Source organism: Telmatherina bonti (assembly GCF_933228915.1).
Source record: "Telmatherina bonti genome assembly, contig: scaffold_219, whole genome shotgun sequence".
Taxonomy (NCBI): domain Eukaryota; kingdom Metazoa; phylum Chordata; class Actinopteri; order Atheriniformes; family Telmatherinidae; genus Telmatherina; species Telmatherina bonti.
The window spans coordinates 4069-25410 of record NW_027634732.1 but is presented as its reverse complement, the minus strand read 5'-3'; the positions used below and the strand labels follow the sequence as shown (position 1 = coordinate 25410).

General features: G+C 42.2%; 1 protein-coding gene across 1 annotated transcript; it reads left to right on the top strand.

The window, feature by feature from the left end:
• Positions 1-1262: 1262 nt before the first annotated feature.
• LOC306774270 (nuclear distribution protein nudE-like 1-B) lies at positions 1263-21109 on the top strand (the record flags this gene model as incomplete). The annotated part of the gene is made up of 9 exons (XM_079264268.1): positions 1263-1411; positions 5378-5531; positions 12867-13015; positions 15149-15285; positions 15407-15580; positions 16937-17031; positions 17136-17281; positions 17395-17429; positions 20293-21109. The coding sequence occupies 9 exons, from the start codon at positions 1263-1265 to the stop codon at positions 20301-20303; spliced, it is 1050 nt and encodes a 349-aa protein (XP_079120394.1). The 3' UTR covers positions 20304-21109.
• Positions 21110-21342: the final 233 nt, after the last annotated feature.

The window sequence follows — 21342 nt, the reverse complement described above, 5'->3', positions numbered from 1 at the left end:
AACTCTGCTGAAGTTTTTACAAAATTAAGCTTTTTCATTGGAAAGTTTTTACATACTGTGGAGAGCAGGGTATTATTATTATTATTATTATTATTATTATTATTTATTATTATTATTGATCCTTTTCCAGGTAATAAAAAGCTAAAATGTCAATTCAAACAATCTCAAAACAATGTCTGTTTTTTTTTTTTTCCATCTAAAAACTTCTGAAGCATTGAGCTGATTAATACGAGCATTGGTGGGATTTTTTAAAAACTTTTTTTCATCCACAGCTTTGAGTTACAGAAACTGAAAATACCTTGTTTTGCATGTAACGTGCCAACATCATACAAATTCTTTAATTATATATTCCTACATTGTCACTACTTTTAGATAAAGGTATTAATTTGATCAAATGATTAGGAAGTCATAAAAAGTCATTTCTTTTATTAATGCAGATGGAAATAAGAAATTAATCATTCATATGCTTGGCAAGAATGGCTTATGTCAGTCTAACGTTTACTGCTTTAGGGACTTCACCATATTTTGTAGAAAAAAGAAAACGGGAAATATTGCCGTATTTTATAACATTAATACTTAATACCCAAGTCAAACCATAATGTTCATGTTATAACTACAAACCAAGATTTCTTCAAGTGTTCAGAAATTCATAAACGAACCAATCAAATTTTATTTATAAAGCGCTTTACAACAACCTTAGTTGACCAAAGTGCTGAACAAAGATAAAAACAAGTAAAAGTATAAAATAGCAGTTCATTCGCATGTAAAAATCTCAACAGCCAAAGGCTGATCTAAACAGATGAGTCTTTAGCCTTAAACAGAGGCAGGTCCATGATGGAGCGTAACTCCAGAGGCAGAGAGTTCCAGAGTTTGGGCCCTGCCACTGCGAAGGCCCGATCGCCCCACTGTTTACACCTAGACCGAGGGACCACCAGGAGGTGCTGATCAGAGGAGCGCAGGGCTCTGCTGGGCTGGTGAGGAGTCAGGAGGTCACAAAGGTACGGAGGTGCAAGTCCATGGATGGAGCAGAAAACAAACAGAAGGATTTTGAATTGAATTCTGAACTGAACCGGGAGCCAGTGTAGAGAGAACAGTACAGGGGAGATATGGTCATGTTTGCGTGTGTTGGTGAGAAGGCGGGCAGCTGCATTCTGCACAAGCTGTAGACGGTGCAGAGAAGCCTGGCTGAGTCCAATGTAGAGGGCGTTGCAATAGTCCAAATGTGAACTGATGAAGGCGTGGATGGCTGTTTCAAGGTCTTGATGAGTGAGAAAGGATTTGACTTTGGTCAACTGGCGAAGCTGAAAAAAGCTTGCCCTGACCACAGAGTCTATTTGTTTATTGAGTCTGAGATGATTGTCCAAAGTCACTCCAAGGTTCTTAACTGTCTGACTGAGATGGTTGGTGAGAGGTGTGAACAATGGAGCTGCATTTGCTGGGCTGGGGGCACCAAAGAGGATAAATTCAGATTTTGACTCATTCAGACAGAGGAAGTTTTGCGATAGCCACTGCTTAATGTCATCCAGACACCTGTAGATGGACTGTGTGTCTGAGGAGTTCTGGGAAACTGGCAGATAGATTTGGAGATCGTCTGCATACAAGTGGAATGAGACATTATGGCGGGATATCACAGAGCCGAGGGGCAACATATACAAAGAGAACAGAACAGGGCCAAGAATGGAACCCTGTGGCACACCGGAAGACAGAGGAGCTGAAGATGAAGAGAGGTCATTAATCATTACTGAGAAAGATCTATCAGTCAGGTATGACTTGAACCATTGGAGCACAGGTCCCTGAAGACCCACTTGCTGGGCTAAGCGAGTGAGAAGGACAGAGTGGTCCACTGTGTCAAATGCTGCGGTAAGATCAAGCATTACCAACAGCACAGGTTGCTTTAAATCCAGGGAGAGCAAGACGTCATTTTGCACCTTAAGGAGTGCTGACTCTGTGCTGTGGCGTGTTCTGAAACCAGACTGAAACCTCTCAAAAATGTGATTCTGATCCAAAAATGATTGTAATTGTGAAAAAAACAGCTTTTCCAATACTTTAGAGAGAAATGGCAGATGGGACACGGGTCTGAAATTTGAGAGAACTGCTGGGTCTAGGTTAGGTTTCTTGATAAGTGGCCTGACCACAGCCTGCTTAAAAACTGGTGTAGTTGTGAAAAGATCAGCAAATTTCCAAACCGACCGCTCTGAACCAAACAATGAGCCAAAATGAAAGTCAATTACAAGTTAAAACAAAGTCAAAGTAATGATCCTGGAAGGGAGATAAATTCAGAGCGGTCGGTTTGGAAATTTGCTGATCTTTTCACAACTACACCAGTTAAAAGCTGGTCCTGGTTGGGTAGCAGTATGAAGAGTTCAAATGGATTTTCTGGCTTTATGCCTCCTCCGGCACTTCAGCTCACGTGGTGCCATCATTAGACTGTTATGTGTGTGCGCACACATCTGTCTGCTGTATGTGTCCATCAGTAAACAGAAACTTACATAATCAGCATTTCATAGTAAAGCTGGTCTCTAAGGGGATGGCATATGGTATGTTTTGAATGTTACATCAGGGTTTTATTCCTCCGCAAATCCTCTGTGATGCATGAATGTAAATTTCTCTCAGTGATCTGAAAGGTGACGTATGTAAAACATTTTGACTAGGAAGCCTTCGTTGTCAGCCCAAAGACAGTTTTTGGTAAAAGTTTTTCTACAAGTTGAAGTGTAAAGATGACTGATGTTTACTGATGAACTTTTGAAACCAAATGGCAGAACATCTCCATGTAGACTTAGCCCTAACTCACTGTTTGGAATCTTAAATGAACACTAAAGAGGACATAAATTTCATTTTTCAGGCCAATCTCCTTTCAGCCCTGCCCCCTTTTTGTGACTATTTCAACAGTGTCTGCTTGCAGATTGCAAGTTTGGCTCAAGAGTTGTGACCAGAAGCATCTGTAAGCAGTTGCAGCCATTCGTTATGTACAGTACGACCCTAATTCCCAAGAAGTCTGGATGCTGCATAACATGTGAATTACTGGAAAAACAATAATTTTTTTTCACTTTACAGCAAGAGATGCTGCAAAGTAGTGAACATGTCTGTCCTGAAGTTTTACATTGCTTCCACCACCTTTCAGATGAGTTCATGTTTTTCATGAAATTTTAAATATTCTCTCTAAAAGTTTGTTTTTCTTTGTTCTTTTATAGATTAAATATTTGTTTATTAGATTAGAAAATCCAAAGGGTATCAAAAGAATCTTGACATTTTTTCTTGGAGATTTATCTCGCATGTTAAAGAAACATTAACTCTTGAAAGGTTTGTCAAGTCGCATATGGTCACGGGATCATTTAGTGGATTGTTCAAATTATTGACACCTGTGAATAATTTACCTGCCTAACCAAAATGTTTTGGTCACAAGGTTCAGGTCCGAGGTACATGTGAAAGATTGGTTGTGAAGCCACCTGGGGGAGAATAAAGGCTGCATTGTTGGTACTTGGAAAGTAAAACCTCTTCTGTTTAGAGATGGATTTACAGTTTAGCACTTATTGAGGACTTTCTTTTTTAAACCGTCGGTCTTTGTTGTCTCAATTTGTCCACTTCTGCCCTGAAGAAGGTGCTTCTGTCCTCAACACTGGAAAATGATTGCTTTGTTGTTGTTCTCTTTTCCCATCTTACAAAGTCTGACACAGTTGCCAGGGGTGGGCCTATTCACTACTTTATTGATTAATCTCAATGTAACACATGTTGATTAATATTGGTAAATGTTCAAAAACAATTTAAACATTTTTTTAAAATCACAACTAATTGAATTAAACAACAGAAACGCAGCTGTAAAGTGTGACAGGAAGCTAAATCCGCGCTGCCGCCCGGACATTTTAGGCAGACGGACCAGTCAGTCCCTGAAGAGTAAACAGATAGCGGGAAGCTAGCAGCGTACTTTCAGCCAATTCACAGCAGATTTACTCATTAAGTTGAAATGCCAACGTTTGAAAAGCTTTTAGAAACCTTTTTATGAACATGTAAACAGACGACACATGTTTCAGCACAACTTAGAGAAGCTTGTTGTTGCTAACTATTGCTAACACATTTTCTTTAAGGTTCCGCGGAAACATTCAAAGAAAACATGAAAAACGTCTTTTTATGTATGATGGATTCATTTATGGCTGCACGTAATTGTAGGATTGCGGCAATAAATTTGTTTGGTTACTTTAATCCAGTGGTTTCCAAACTGTTTATGCAGGTTCCACTTTTCATCGACGACAATAATGTCGAGCCCCCTCCTGTCTCATGAACCGAAGAAACAAACTAAGAAGTTTTACTGTCTGTTTTGTAGATAACTATAATTAAAACCGTGTCAGTATTATCAATTCTTCAGTGGATAATAATAAGGGAAACATTTTAAACCAGGAATCTCTGCAAACGACTTCAGGTGAGTTTTCTATGAGACAAAGCTGCTTCAGTAAAAAAAAAACAAAAAAAACTTTTCTATATATGATAGTTGGAAAGTTTATTTCTAAAGTAACCTCCAGGTTTTTCTTTGTGTTCAGGATGAAAAGTCTAAGTGGTGGTGAAACTTGTTTGGCTTCATGCTTCATTATACTAGATAATATTTTGGTCTGCATCCTGACTGCAGCTTCAAGCCAGATTTTAGGGATTGGACATTTTGTTTGTGCAAAATGGGTTTGGATGGGAAATGCATACGCTTTGCTTTGTGTCTGAGTGTGTGTGAATAAGTAGGAATGATTGTAAGATTGATTTTAATTAGCAAAAATTCTTTTAAATAATTTTTTTAAAAATCACCTATAGTGCTTTGCTTCTTTTTTTTTTTTTTTTTTTTTTTGTTGGAAAGAAAAGTGCTATATAAATGCTATAAATAAAATGTGAATGGAATCCCACTAGATGCTCCTTTTGTTTGCATGTTTTTAGTATGATTAACTCCATTTAATGTTGTTCCCTTCTAATTTCAGACCTCTCAGTTTTACAGACTTCTCAAGTTTTATCCAGAAATGTGTTTTGTGGTGTAGAAAATGTGTACAGGGACTCTGTTTACTGAGGTTAAATTTGATCAGCCTAAAAATCTTTACATTTCAATTCAGTTGTTAATTGTTAGTAACTTCCTTGTTCCTGCGTCTAAGAATGTGTTTAATAATACTGAACCGTTAAATCCTCCAAACCACCCACTTTGCAGAGCATGCAGCAGTAATTGCAGTTGTGTTTAGGGAATTAAATCTGGGTCACTCAGAGCTCCTGTACCCAGACAAGATGAAAAAGTAAAATGGTCTCAGCTGAAACAGTTAATGAATTCATCCATTTGTCATGTCTCCAAGGCTTGCTTGCAACCTCTTTCTGTCCTGACTTGTTGTCTAATGACTTCTCCTGTTTCTGCTCACAGCTGCGAGGAGGCTCAGGAGGAGCTGCTGGAGTTTCAGGAGGGGAGCCGAGAGCTGGAGGCTGAACTGGAGGCCCAGCTGGGCCAGGCTGAGCATCGCATCAAGGACCTGCACTCTGAGAACCAAAGACTCAAGAGCGAGGTTGAAACGCTCAAGGTAACAGCAGTTTGGTTCTAAAAGGAGGAAATTGGCAACTTGCTCAGCCTACATTATTCCTAATTATTCCCAGTTTTGGAATTCCAGTCAAAATATACAGGAACCTGTAAAGAGGCAGCAGGTGGAACGCTAACTGTACAGCTAACAGCAGGTAAAAATAACTAGTAATGAAGAAGAGGCAACCAGATGAGGTAATAACAGAGTCCTGAAAGTTATTTTTAGGGACTATGTGTGTATATATATATATGTGTGTGTATGTATGTGTGTGTGTGTGTGTGTGTGTGTGTGTGTGTATATATATATATATATATATATATATATATATATATATATATATATATATATATATATATATATATATAATGCCCCTCCCTGAGCCGTCACCTTATCGTGGTGGAGGGGTTTGTGCGTCCCGAAGATCCTAGCAGCTATGTTGTCGGGGGATTTATGCCCCTGGTAGGGTCACCCATGGCAAACAGGTGTCTAGGGGAGGGACCAGACCAGGGGGATTTATGCCCCTGGTAGGGTCACCCATGGCAAACAGGTGTCTAGGGGAGGGACCAGACCAAGCACGGCTCATCAACCTCTATGATGACGACCAACCTGGGCATGAATGGTCCCTTGCCCGGACGCGGGTTACCGGGACCCCCCTCTGGAGCCAGGCCTGGAGGTGGGGTACGAGAGCGAGCGTCTGGTGGCCGGGCCTTCGCCCATGGGGCCCGGTCGGGCTCAGCCCGAAAGGGTTACATGGGCCCCACCTCCCGTGGGCTCACCATCTGCGGGAGGAGCCGTAGGGGTCGGGTGCAATGTGAGCTGGGCGGCAGCAAGGGGCGGGGACCCTGGCGGTCCGATCTCCGACTGCAGAAGCTGGCTCTAGGGACGTGGAATGTCACCTCTATGGTGGGGAAGGAGCCTGAGCTTGTGCGCGAGGTTGAGCGGTTCCGACTAGATATAGTTGGATTCACCTCGACGCATCGCTTGGGCTCTGGAACCAGAACCCTCGAAAGGGGCTGGACTTTCTTCCACTCTGGAGTTGCTCATGGTGGGAGGCGCCAAGCAGGTGTGGGCATTCTCATCAGCCCCCAGCTTGGTGCCTGCACGTTGGGGTTTACCCCGGTGGATGAAAGGGTAGTTTCCCTCTGCCTCCGGGTGGGGGGACGGGTCCTGACTGTTGTCTGTGCTTATGCACCGAACAGCAGTTCAGAGTACCCACCCTTTCTGGAGTCCTTGGAGGGAGTGCTGGAGGGTGCTCCTTCTGGGGACTCCATTGTTCTGCTGGGGGACTTCAATGCTCACGTGGGCAATGACAGTGAGACCTGGAGGGGAGTGATTGGGAGGCATGGTCCCCCCCCTCTGAACCCAAATGGTGTTTTGTTATTGGACTTCTGTGCTCGTCATGGATTGTGCATAACGAACACCATGTTCCAACATAAGTGTCCATATGTACACCTGGCATCAGGATTCCCTGGGCCGCAGTTCGATGATGGATTTTGTAGTCGTATCGTCGGACCTGCGGCCACATGCCTTGGACACTCGGGTGAAGAGGGGGGCGGAGCTGTCAACTGATCACCACCTGGTGGTGAGTTGGCTCAGATGGTGGGGGAGGAAGCCGGTCAGATCTGGCAGGCCCAAACGTGTTGTGAGGGTCTGCTGGGAACGTCTGGCTGAGTCCCCCGTCCGAGCGAGCTTCAACTCCCACCTTCAGCAGAGCTTCAACCATGTCCCGAGTGAGGTGGGGGACATTGAGTCCGAATGGGCTGTGTTCCATGCCTTTATTGCTGAGGTGGCCGGCCGGAGCTGTGGCTGTAAGGTCGTTGGTGCCTGTCGTGGTGGTAATCCCAGGACTCGTTGGTGGACACCAGCAGTGAGGGATGCTGTCAAGCTGAAGAAGGAGTCCTATCGGGCCTTCTTGGCCTGTGGGACTCTGGAAGCAGCTGATGGGTACCGGCGGGCTAAGCGGCATGCGGCTTCGGCTGTTGCCGAGGCAAAAACTCGGGCATGGGGGGAGTTCGGCGAGGCCATGGAGAAAGACTTCCGGACGGCTTCGAGGAGATTCTGGTCCACCATCCGGTGGCTCAGGAGGGGGAAGCAGTGCTCCGTCAACACTGTGTACAGTGGAGATGGGGAGCTGCTGACCTCAACTCGGGACGTAGTGGGTCGGTGGAAGGAATACTTCGAACACCTCCTCAATCCTACCAACACGTCTTCCGATGAGGAAGCAGAGCTGGAGGACTCAGGGGTGGACTCTCCTATCTCTGGGGTTGAAGTCGCTGAGGTGGTCAAAAAGCTCCTTGGCGACAAGGCCCCGGGGGTGGATGAGATCCGCCCGGAGTTCCTTAAGGCCCTGGATGCTGTGGGGCTGTCCTGGCTGACACGCCTCTGCAGCATCGCGTGGACATCAGGGGCAGTACCGCTGGATTGGCAGACTGGGGTGGTGGTCCCCCTTTTTAAGAAGGGGGCCGGAGGGTGTGTTCCAATTACAGGGGAATCACACTCCTCAGCCTCCCTGGTAAGGTCTATTCAGGGGTCCTGGAGAGGAGGGTCCGCCGGATAGTCGAATCTCGGATTGAGGAGGAGCAGTGTGGTTTTCGTCCTGGTCGCGGAACAGTGGACCAGCTCTATACCCTCTTTGGGGTCCTGGAGGGGGCATGGGAGTTTGCCCAACCAGTCTACATGTGTTTTGTGGACCTGGAGAAGGCATTCGACCGTGTCCCCCAGGGGCTCCTGTGGGGGGTACTCCGGGAGTATGGGGTACCGGACCCCCTTGTACGGGCTGTCCGGTCCCTGTACGACAGGTGTCAGAGCTTGGTCCGCATTGCCGGTAGTAAGTCGGATTTGTTTCCGGTGAGGGTTGGACTCCGCCAAGGCTGCCCTTTATCACCGATACTGTTCATAACTTATATGGACAGAATTTCTAGGCGCAGCCGAGGTGTTGAGGGGATCCGACTTGGTGGCCTCAGGATTGGGTCCCTGCTTTTTGCAGATGACGTGGTCCTGTTGGCTTCATCTGGTCGTGATCTCCAGCTCTCGCTTGAGCGATTCGCGGCCGAGTGTGAAGCAGCTGGGATGGGAATCAGCACCTCCAAATCTGAGACCATGGTCCTCAGCCGGAATAGGGTGGATTGTCCTCTCTGGGTCGGAAGTGAGGTCCTGCCTCAAGTGAAGGAGTTTAAATATCTCGGGGTCTTGTTCACGAGTGAGGGAAGGATGGAGCGCGAGATGGACAGACGGATCGGTGCGGCGTCTGCAGTAATGCGGACTCTGCGCCGGTCTGTCATGGTGAAGAAGGAGCTGAGTCAGAAGGCGAAGCTCTCGATTTACCAGTCGATCTACATTCCTACCCTCACCTATGGTCATGAGCTGTGGGTCGTGACCGAAAGAACCAGATCTCTTGTACAAGCGGCTGAAATGGGTTTCCTCTGCAGGGTGGCCGGGCTCTCCCTTAGAGATAGGGTGAGGAGCTCGGTCGTCCGGGAGGGGCTCAGAGTAGAGCCACTGCTCCTCCGCATCGAGAGGAACCAGTTGAGGTGGCTCGGGCATCTGGTCAGGATGCCTCCTGGACCTCCCTGGTGAGGTGTTCCAGACACGTCCCTCTGGGAGGAGACCCCGGGGAAGACCCAGGACACGCTGGAGGGATTATATCTCTCGGCTGGCCTGGGAACGCCTCGGGATCCCCCCTGCAGAGTTGGCAAATGTGCCTGGGGAGAGGGAAGTCTGGGCTTCCCTGCTTAGGCTGCTGCCCCCGCGACCCGACCCCGGATAAGCGGCAGAAGATGGCTGGATGGATGGATGAGATATATATATATATATATATATATATATATATATATTATACACACACACCAGGACCATTGCCTTTCTTTTTTACAGTTTATCCTTAAAATATGTTGGAACGTTAACAGTTAATCCTAGAAATGTTAGCTAAAGCTAATCTTTGTACGACCTGTGTACGAACTGTGTACGACCTTACATTTATAGTGTTATGTATTTTCAGCAAATCTCCAGTAAGTAAACACAATGAAACAGATTTTTCAGTGTGTAATGTAGTTGACAGCTTAGCGTAGTGGCTAGTAGCGACTAGTAGCAGCTAGCTTCATTGTATCTGTTCATAGACATCTTAATCTAACAACTGGAATTAATATTAACTTTATTTATATGGAATTTATCTCTGGTCCCACCTGCCACAATATAGACAATACGTATTAAAACACAAATGTGACTCACTCGTTCTGCAAAACAGCAGTAAATAAAGTAATCATTGCAGAAGAAGTACCGCTAACGTTTGCTAATCAGGGAAACATAAAAGCGGCAATCCTCCAGGATTTGTGTGAGGACAGTAACTATTGGTTAGCATTTCTTATCACACACTAGGTAGCAGTGTGAGGTCTTAAAATGGCGCTTCTCTGGCTACTTTAAAGCATTTTAATTTGACAATGAAAGTTTAATCAGTGATGAAAATGACTGCAGATGCAGTTCTTTCATCCAGATTTTGACAGAAACCTGAAAAATATTTGTTTGCTGTATTTACCTTACAAACATGTCTGCTAATGTTTCCTGCTGAAGTGATTTTATGTTTTCACGTGTTAAATGACCTTGGGAAAAATGACGTTCCCTTCTGTGTGCATTTAAGATGAGGTCAGTTTTATGAGGAAGTTTATTAGATCATCTCTGCAGGGCTGTGCTGAGCGAGTTCAGCATGTCTTCATGTTTGCCCTTGATGGTATTTTTAATCTCTTTATGTAGCCATCTCTTATCAACCTTGGAGTCCCTTGAAACTGGAGTCACTCATACAGCTCTGGTTTGTTTTTATGAAGTCCCCATGCATAACACAGGGAAGGTAGATTAGATTATATTTCTTTTTTTTCTTTTTTTAATTTGATTTTATATTTTAATTTTTGGTCTGCTTTGTTTGATTTTAACTTAAGCGTTTAAAGTGAGTTTTCTTTATTGAGGTTTATGTATTTTAGGAGTGTATTTCTGGAGATGGGATGGTTTGTGAAGTGCACATGGAAATCTGACTGAGCAAGCTTTTGTCTAATCACACCACCTGCTCCGTCCCAGTCTGCTTGTATACTGGTACAGCTGACATGTATGACTCATGAATAATTCAGCAGAATGCATCTTGTTCTCATTCTCACTCCATAATTACCAAAAGGTTCATTTTGGAGACATGTTTCCAGCCGGGTGATTCAGACCACCAACAGGGATGAAACGCTGGTGCCAATGAGTCTGACAGGTTTCTTTTACATCCAGACCAGCACTAAACCCCACACTGAGTGACTTTGTTTGGTGCAGAATGGATGTCGTTTTCAGTCACGGTGCACAGGTTGCCTCATGTAAACATGTAGGTTGTCATCTTCATGATAAATAGTATGAATTAATAAAGCATATTAGAGAAAACATGATGCAATAAAGAACGTTTAAAATTTTTATCAAAACAAATTAAATCAACCCTTTACTGTAAGCAAGTTCAAACAAATGTTAGTGATATGAAATCAATAGATGGTACCAAACTGATTGATTGTCTTTACTAAATTCATGTTTTTGATGATGTTACTGTTGTTGACTTCCATACAGCTAAAAAGCTAAATATGAGTGAGTCAGTTGTTACAAGTGACAGTTATTTTTACCCTATTTTTGGAAATAAAAGATAAAAATATTTTTATTCAGCCATTTTACAGCTGTAATTGTTTTGTTTGGTTCAGATTTTAACACTTATTCCAAGTAAAAAAAAACTGCAGTTTCCAGCCTTTTCTAACGCAGGTTTTTCTTCACATCCATTCTTTTGCAAGGCGATTATGTTAACTGGTTTACACCGTATGAAGACTGTTATTATTATGTGGATCATATAATGGATTTGTCTTAATTGGATTATAAAGAATTGGACGTAATTGGACCGTGTCTGTAAAAGTGCTTTGAAATGACTTTATGAAGTGGCGCAGAACAAATAAATCTGGATTTAGTTCAATTACAAGTTAAGAGAAAATGGATGAAAAAGAGGAAGATGACAGTTTCTTTTTCCACCCTTCAGTAAATTTGCAGAAAGTTCAACTAAATTTGAAGGTTAAATCAACATTTAAAATTTTTAAGTTAATTTTAATCATTTTTTCACCAGTGATCAGTTCAACGTTGGCCAGCGAGATATTTAGTGTCTGCACCACATGTCTAATCCTTTTTAATGTACTTTATATCTTCAGTAACTATTTTTTTAAAGGGATGCTGTGTAACTTTTGGCCACTAGGGGCACTAATCGTATGGCCACACTCTATCCGGGTATTGAAATTTGCAGACCACTTTGAACAGCTGATAGCGAATTAATTCAGATTCAGAAATGTTTTGAAGCATTCTTCACCATTAAAAGGCCCCTGGTGGAGGTATGCACCTCCAAAACGTTTAGGGAGTCATGTTAGCTTTGGTCTCTAGCCAGTTAGCTTCAACTAGCCATATTTAGCTTCCACTAAACAGTTTTTTTTATTTCTATATTTATTTTGTATTGTTGTTTGAATTGTAGAGTTTGTACTGCTGGACCGGAGAGGACAGACGAAAGACAGAAAGAGAAAGGAGAAAAAACACCTCATAAGAAAAGTGAAAGAGATAAAGGGAGAGAAAAAAAAAACTAACTAAAAAATAACCCAAAAACAAAAAGAAAGAAAACAACCTACAGATGTATACATACACACACACACACACACACACACACACACATACATACACATACATATACACACACATGTATACACACACACATATACACACACACACACACACACACACACACCTCTATGCACACACATACATACGTACAAACATATACGCACTTGCCAGTATTAACACATATACATACACATACAAGCCAACTTTAGATCATAGTAACTAAACTATGAATCTAAAAAGTTAAATATAAATGAGAAACAAACAGAAATGAGAAAACTAGTTGCTGTTAGTGAATATGTCTGGTTTCTGACGAGGGCAGTGCCATTTCACGAAGCTTAGCAACATTTCAGAAAGCTTGAAATGGAACTTTTACATTTTCACCGTGGTATTTATAGCACGTGTGAACGAGATGTAGAGAGGCTGTCTGGCCTTTTGTGATGTGTGTTCAGTTCATTTCAACCATGTAAATAGGTCAGACACACAAGCAGGCGTGTGGTTTTTATTGAGCTGATTGTCACTGAGCTTCTGCATATATAGGTCACACTTCACATCCGCAGCTTTAACGGGAAAACAAAGTGAGGAAAGCGTTGAAACATGGACAGCGGATGTTATGTCATTCTGGGATCTATAGCTCTGCTTCCTGCTATTAAATGTCTTCCTCCTCCTCCTCCTCCTCCTCAGGAGAAGCTGGAGCAGCAGTACTCCCAGAGCTACAAGCAGATCACCGTGTTGGAGGACGACCTCGGCCAAACGCGCAGCATCAAGGAGCAGCTTCATAAATACATCAGAGAGCTCGAACAGTCCAACGATGACTTGGAGAGAGCCAAAAGGTAGGGGTGTGTGTGTGTACTTCATGGCATTTAGTTTTTGCAGAAAATGTTAATTATTTATTATGTTTAATAACGTGACACTTGCAAGCCCGCATACCTCCTGCAGGTGAAGTTAAACACCAGTTCATGTGCTCGATTAAAGCTGCGCTACGCTGAAGCTTGACTTTTATCCCAGAAATGTTTCATCTGTTCAGTTCCCTGATATTTCATGCCGTTTGGTCCTTCAGACGGGCTTCAACATGAGAAACTCTGATGTAACCGTGATCATTCACACGATTTGAAGCGTAGGAAGCTAAAACAACAAACGGGAGGCATTGTTTGCTAAACATGCTCTGATTTACAATGAGCTAGGTCAGGGGTTTTCCAAACCTGTGGTTCTTTAGACCTTCCTTCCTCCACAGGATTCTGCATGAACAGGTTCATGTTGTGCTGACCTGTCTGTATTCTTGATTTGTGCCATGATGCAACATTAAAAAGCATTTCCAGAACAATGGCAGCATTTGCTAAAAAGTACCGAACTGAAAGAGTTTGGAGAAATCTGAGGGAAACATCAAACCTCCAAACTCTGCTGCTGCTGCTGGTTTTGCTGCAACTTGAGGCAGAGTGAGACCATGCATACAGAGTGCACAAAATAATTAATAATTAAAATATTCAAGCATTTATTATTCAACTTGACTGAAATTAGATGTCTCTCTTCACAAAGACAGGACCATTAAAATAATGACAAACATCTGGACTCGGCACACCGTTTCAGCTCCAGCAGACTCCATTTGTGACGAGTCGGGTGACATATCAGTGTTTCTCAGTCCTGGTCCTCAAGTCCCACTGTCCTGCGTGTTTTCAGAGGTACCCCTACTTTAACACACCTGGATGAAAACCGTGTGTCATTAGCAGACCTGCATAGATCTTAGTAAGGAGCTTCATTGACGAACATGTAGCTGGTTCCTGTAAAACCAAAAATCTTCTCCTCCTCCGGCCATTAAAAAAAAAAAGTCTACATAACCTCGTTTTTAAAAAACAAATCCATCCACATCTCTCCGCTTAAACCACACATTCATCTGCATCCCAAACCTTCAGACAGCAACAGCGCCTCCCATCCAATCAGAGTAACCTCCCGTCTCATGACGCAAACATGCCTCGAACAGGATCTGGTTATGTCGTGGAAAATAACTCTCCTTAATCTCATCCTTCGCTCGTCTATATCAGTGTTTCTTAATCCTGGAGCTCTGGGCCCACCGCCATGCACGTGTTGTAGGTAACGCTACTTTAACACACCTGATTCAACTCGATGGCTCATTATCCGGTTTTCATACAACCTGGCAGGTAGTTAAAGCTCCCGTAGGTGATGTCGCTCAGAGACATTTACTTTTACTCTGTGTGAAGCGCTTCCTCGTCCTGATGGTAGTCTATACATTCTGTAATCACAAACATGGGCCGGTCACGGTAACAAATTTTGCCATGCAATTAATCGTCTCAGAAATAACTCCAATGGACAATAATATCGCATTAAGGGATTATTGTTGTTGTTTTGAGACCATTTTTTGCTGCTGTTGACGATTGTGTTTTAAGCGCAGATGGAATCTTGTTGTAATGCTGTGTTGATATTTATTTATTTATTTAATCCAAACGTACCAAACTGCTTCTGGCCTTTTATATTTTTTTGTTTTTATCGACATATTTGATTTTATTTTTATTTATTTTTTATTTATTTTTTAAATTTACACTCATTTTTATGGCATGGAACTGTTTATTTAATGGGACAGGTTGTAAAAATGTTTCTTTTCTTTGTAAACATTGCAGATATCATCTTAGTGGTGCTAATGAGGCAGATGTGGCCTAATACAAGTAGTTCATAGTTAAGATGCAGATGTTATTTTACCTCAGTCACACCGGCATGCTTGTCATCTCACTATTTAGTCTCCTGTGTCGGAATATTTGCCTTATTTTAGGCTCATTACAGTTAGCAAAGGGTTAAAAGTCATTTGACTGCTGGCTTTAATTGGATTATAATAAATCCTGCCATTACACATGCCCCGGCGTATTGATCAGTTGTAACAGCACTGGAATTATAATTAGTGTAGGATTTGTTTCTGATGATACCGGAGCAGAGTTAATGAAATCTTGTTTGTGCAGAGCCACCATCGTGTCTCTGGAAAACTTCGAGCAGCGCCTGAACCAGGCCATCGAGAGAAACGCCTTCCTGGAAAGCGAGCTGGATGAGAAGGAGTCCCTTCTGGTCTCTGTGCAACGATTAAAGGATGAAGCCAGAGGTGATTATTGATCCGTGCTGGCGTTCACAGCTCCAGCTTGCTGCTGCTGTTCATGTTTCTACTTTCCCAGCGTCTTTATTGTGATTGGATCTCCAACTGATGTCTTTGTTTGTGCTTTAAGACTTGCGACAGGAGCTGGCCGTGCGGGAGAGGCAGACAGATGCAACCAGGATGTCTGCTCCGAGTTCTCCCACCCAGGATAACGTGAAGATGGACTCTGCTGTGCAGGCCTCCCTCTCTCTCCCTGCTACCCCGCTAGCCAAAGGCCTGGATAACGCCTTCACCAACCCAACAGGTAACTTCAGCTCCTCTTCCCCATCGACATGCTTTTTCCTCATCGTGCAAGTACTGACAAAGTAATCAGAGCTGCCCTTTATTTGAAAGAGTTTCCTCTCCGTGTGTTTTTGTGTAAAGACGAACCTGGCTGTGATTTAACAAGCTGCACATTCCCTCTGGTGCTATTTGAAGGGGAATTAGGAGGGAATATGGACTGACACATTGGTAGGGTGTGGCTTACAAAGCCTAATTTGATTTTAAAAAAGAAAAAAACAAATCAAAGTGAAAGATAAAAAAAAGCCTTTAAGCAGATTTAAGTGGTGGCCTGAGGGGCTGCACTACAAAGCAGGTGGGGGGGGGGGGGGGTATGTAGAGCTTAATGCACGGAGTCTGTGCAGATGTTTGACTCTGGAATCTGAACTGTTGTCTCAAAATGATTTCATGAAATTACATTAAAAATATTTTCTTAATCTCTCTAAGAGAATGTATTAAATGACACGCAGCTAAATAACATACAGAGAGCATGACTGTGTTTCATTCTGAGGTTAAAAAGAAATAGTTTTTCAGAATTTGCACTTTTGTCACTTTTTGATATTTTCTGATTTTAGATGCTGTAATTGATGTATTTTTACTGCAGCAAAACTGACAAACTGCTTCTGGCTTTTTGTATTTTCTTTTTCTCTACTTTTTTTATTTCTTTTATCTACTACTTTTTATTTACACTCGTGTGTGTGTGTGTGTGTGTGTGTGTGTGTGTGTGTGTGTGTGTGAGATAATAATAATGTTTGGTCTGTATTTTTTATATATAGCCTAATTGTAAATAAATTTAGGTATTCCGGGGGGGGGGGGGGGGTAGATGGATAATATTTTTCTGAAAAGTTGATATTTACTTTAAAAATTGTTTAGGAAAACATGAGTTTTTTTGTTTACTTTGTATTTCTAATTTATTGATAAAGTATTTATTGTTTATTAACTCGTCTTAACACAGCAGAGGACGAGATGAAGGAAGTCAGCGTATAAATAATAGAAATTGTGACTGGAAAAGGCTCCTTATTTTAAATCAAACTATATTAATATAGCATTTTTCATACAGATGCATTTCAATGTGCTTAACAACATAAAAACAATCTCTCTCACACACACACACACACACACACACACAACCCCACCTTTCTCCTGACCCAAACTGAACTAACGCATATTGTGCGCTGCATGTGTGCCAGTTCAGGACTTAAATCTGTGTTTCGACCCACTGAGCTGCGATGTGACTGTTTTCTGTTGCAGAACAGGTTTTATTATAAATGTGTGAAATCTATAAATGACATAACTGCTATAGATTTAATAAATGTGGGAATGTAATCTCTTTTCCTGGCAGTTCTGCCGAGCGGTTACGGCAGCAACTCTCCTCTGACTCCCTCAGCCAGAATATCAGCCCTCAACATCGTCAGTGATTTACTTCGGAAGGTCGGGGTGAGTCGTTTCTTCTCCCTCTCCCAGACGCCGTGTTTGCATTTGTCCTCCGGCTGCATGCAGGAACTCTTCGTCATCCCTCGTCATCTGTCCTCTCCCCGCAGGCCCTGGAGTCGAAGCTCGCCGCCTGCAGGAACTTCGCCAAGGACCAGAAAGCCAGGAAGGCGTACGCGCTGGACAACAGCAACGCGCTGAATGCAAACACAGCCAACTACATGCAAGCGCTTCACACGTCATATTTTGACAAAGCGTGAGTTCAGCCTAAACACTCGTGATGTCACACTGACTGTGAAATGTTGGGATGAATCGTGTAGTAACTGGAAAAGCAGGAAAATGTGAGACTTGTCCATTTTGTCCCTGCAGGACGGAGATGGTTACGTTCCCAGCGTTGATTCTGGGTAATTTAAGCTCCTTTGCCTGGCTCATAGTGTATCTGGATGCTTGCATGCTGTTGCTTATTATCTAACAATCCTGATGGAAATAACCCGAACTGAGCTGATCAGTGGTGGTGGTGGGGTAATGGGGCTGGATTTTCCTCTAAACTCGAAGCTGAGCTGCTTAAAACTTGTCTTGTGTGCACTAGTGGGAACTGTTTTAGCCCTAAATTTACCTTTTAGTCTGTTAAAGTCTTCTGGTATGTCCAAAGAACGTTGTTCCAGAAGTCTTGTTGTTTATTCACATTTAACTTTGCACATCTAAGCGTTGCCTCTCAAAGATAACTTCTGATCGTTTCCTCGTTGCATTCAGACACACCTGACCTCTTCACAGCAGCAAGCTGCTAGAATTCCTGCTTTTGTAATCACACCGACAGTCATGTGATCAGCAGCACCTGGCTGATGATTACCCTCTTCATTATTACAGAGACAGTGAGGATGTTTTTCACACCATTCTTTTTAAAAAAAATTTAAATCATGTATTAAAAGGGGTGTATTTTATTTTTTGCATGAAACGGGAGAGAAAGCAGCTACGTCACATCCCAGGATACGAAGTGGAGCAGATTTATTGTACATCAAATCCATTTTAAGACCAAATATTTTTATTTGGTGTGCAGGACGAGACTAAAGAGGTCGACTGCGTACATAACAAGGGCGTTGTCTGTCTTAGAGTTGTTCTAGGATAACAATAACTGGCTTCAGGGAGATCTGATCTGTTTTCTTTAAAGTGAACATTGAATGCTTGAAATTCCATTTGAGGTTTCGCTTTAATTAGTAAAGTGTTAAAAAAAAAAACTTTCATTCTGCTCTGCACGGTGCTTTCCAGAGACGCGACTCAGGCCAAAAACACACGAGATGCTGATCATAGCTGACCCAACTGGGACATCACAAAACCAACCAGCAGAACCAGTCAGGCTGACTTCCCACAACCTCCAGTTTTAGCAACACCTTCGTGAGAGTCATGCAGCTGTTGCAGCTCTGTGAGAGGAATTCAGTCAGCGGTGATGTGCAGTCAGGTCGGCAGTGTGAAGGCAGGAAGGAATAAACACAATCATTCGTTATAATTCTTTTTTTATTTCACTTTATTTTATAGATTTTTTTTTTTATAATCCTGTAAATGATTATTTCTAATAACCTGTAGTACCAGTCAGATGAAAGTGATGGGATTTTGTGCTTTTAGCTCATTAAAAGTGACTAAGCAGCGCCCCCTTCTGGAGACAAGCAATTCATTCATTCATTCATTTTTTATTTCATCAAAACAACATAAAAATAAATACAAAATAAGACTGCCTATTAAATATGGCATCAATGAAAAGCAGCAGAGAGAAGAGCAATCTTATGTCTGTCCCTTAATCATCCTATGTCCATTCTTATACATTTTACAATATTCACAAACAACATCCAGTTCCAACATTTGCATTAATCACCCATTACATTCCTTTTTTTTAAATAGTTTCCAAAGCATTTCCAGATAAAATGTAACACCATCGTAATTACTCAAATCAAATCAAATCAAACTTTATTTCTTGAGCACTTTTCATGCCTCAGGCAACACAAAGTGCTTTACAGGATAAAATCAAGTCATAAGGATTAAAACAAACAGTGGATAAAAAGGCATTTAAAAAAAAATAGACACAAGCTCTTTCCACACACTCACACACACACACAAGGACATAGAGCAAAGAACCCCCTAGTTCTGACTTTAGGAACCACTAAAAGGCCAGTACCAGAGGACCTCAGGGTCCGCGAAGGCTCATAATTAAAAAGGTGGGATAAATAAGAAGGCCCAAGAACATTAAGGCATTCATAAACAAGTAAGAGAATCTTAAAATCAATTACTCAAGATAATTCACATTATGCCTCTAACTCTTCAGAAGTCTTTAATATTTTTATGCTTTTCTTAGGAAAAATCAATGTGTTTAATTCTTTAACTTCTTTTTGAAGCTCATTCCATAACTTTATTCCTTTCCCGGTAACAGTTCGTTCCATTATTTTTGTTCTGAACCTGGGTTTTCTAAATATGTCAGTTCCTTTCAAATCATAACGACTTTCTCTTTCCTCCCTTATGGGGTGTGTGTTCGTGCATGCGCAGTCAGTTCTCCCTCATAGAAACACACCATGGTGCATTTTTAGGTGACCAGTTATTCTGAGCAGGAACTCCTGGCTTAGAGCTGCTGGTTCTGGTTCTGCTGGAAGTTTTTCCTCCCCACTGTCGCCTCATGCAGCTCAGTACGGGGAATGTGTCAAGGGGAAGAGCAGATCTCCTCAGAAAGGAAATTAGTTTAGTTACTGAACTAATGTGTTAGTTACCGTAACAGTCTGTAAACACTAAACCCAAAACAAAGCTGAAACGTGTCATTTTTATTTGTTGTTTTGACATAAACAATAAGACATTTAGTGGAAGAACATATGGAGCATTTAAAGAGACAGAAGTTGGAGAACAAAACTAAAGCTGACTTGAATTAGATTTATTCCCTGCAGACCTGACAGAAGTTTTAGTGTTTGTCTCTCTGGTGGCACCATGCTTCCATACTTACCCCTTTGGAAGGAAATGACTTTTAACCGGCTTAAATGTTGAAAACATGAAAGTTTTCTGAAAAAACTAATCTAAAACTTATCTCCTCGTTTCTTGAGAAAACTAGAAGCTTCAGAAAGCGTTCCAAGTGAACAACACTGATTTATGAAATGTTTTTCAGGATAAATCCTTGTGTAAATGATGGGATGCATCAGGTGTGAATGAGTTAAACTGGGCGATGGTTCTAATATGGAACTGGTGATGGGTTAACTGGCTGACTGGTTCTAATGTCTTTGTCTGGTTTTGTTGCAGCAGGACCGTGAACAGGCTGGAACCTGGAACCCTGACAGCCATCACTGCCCCTCCTGCTGCTTCCGCTCCTGGTTTGGTGCCGCTCGCTGTGTGACGCTGCAGAGGACGGAACACAAAGGCCCGTGCTGTAAATCCTCGTCATACCGTCCCCCTCCTCATCGTCTGACACCGTCGTTCTGACTCGACACTTGTGCTTCGTGTCTGCTGATGGATCAATGTGTAAAATTCTTTTTATCCTCACTGGCTTGTGAAACACGATCCAGTCCTCAACGTGAGGCTCTCCTCCGATTCTGTGCTTTTTGAATTTGCTGCTGCATTTTTTTTTTTTTTTTTAAAAAAAAGGGAAATATTATGCAATCAGAGTTGGACTTTTCAGAAATTCTGGGTTTATTTAGCAATAAATGCTCTCCCTCCTCAGTAACTGGGTGAACAGACGGCAGGTTTAATGTGTCGGCACATGTCCTCATTCTGTCTACATCTATAATTAATGTATAAATGTCCAACATGGTGAATGTTTTAAGACATGATCCCTGGTGTTTAGGTGAAAACTGGAAAGATTTAGGCTTTTAACTGTTACCTTGTGACTTTTCTGTTCACTGCATTTAACTTGTAATCGGTTTCAGACTCGTGAGCCAACTTCTGAACTATGTGACATGACGTGTACAGTATTGGTCATATTGATCGTTATTGGCAGACAGCTGGTGAAGCGGTCGTAGCGTTCAGACCTGGTCACCAGCATTCTTCACCTCCTCCAGCTGATCAATTTCCTGGTTTTTCCTTTTCTTACACAACTTATTGTGAGATCTTCCAGTAAAACACGTCAAGTCTTTTTTTTTTTTTTAGTTTTCAAGTGTGATATCACCTGTTTGTGGGTTTAATTTATTAACTATTTCTTTATAGCATGTATTAATAAACAATATGGTTGTACTCTGTTATTCTTGTAATTTATTTTCAGGCGTGAATGCAGTCGTTTCAGGGAGAGATTACAACAGTTCCACCTTGCTGGACCTTCAAGATGCCTTAATTCTTGTGTATCGACTCAACAAAGTG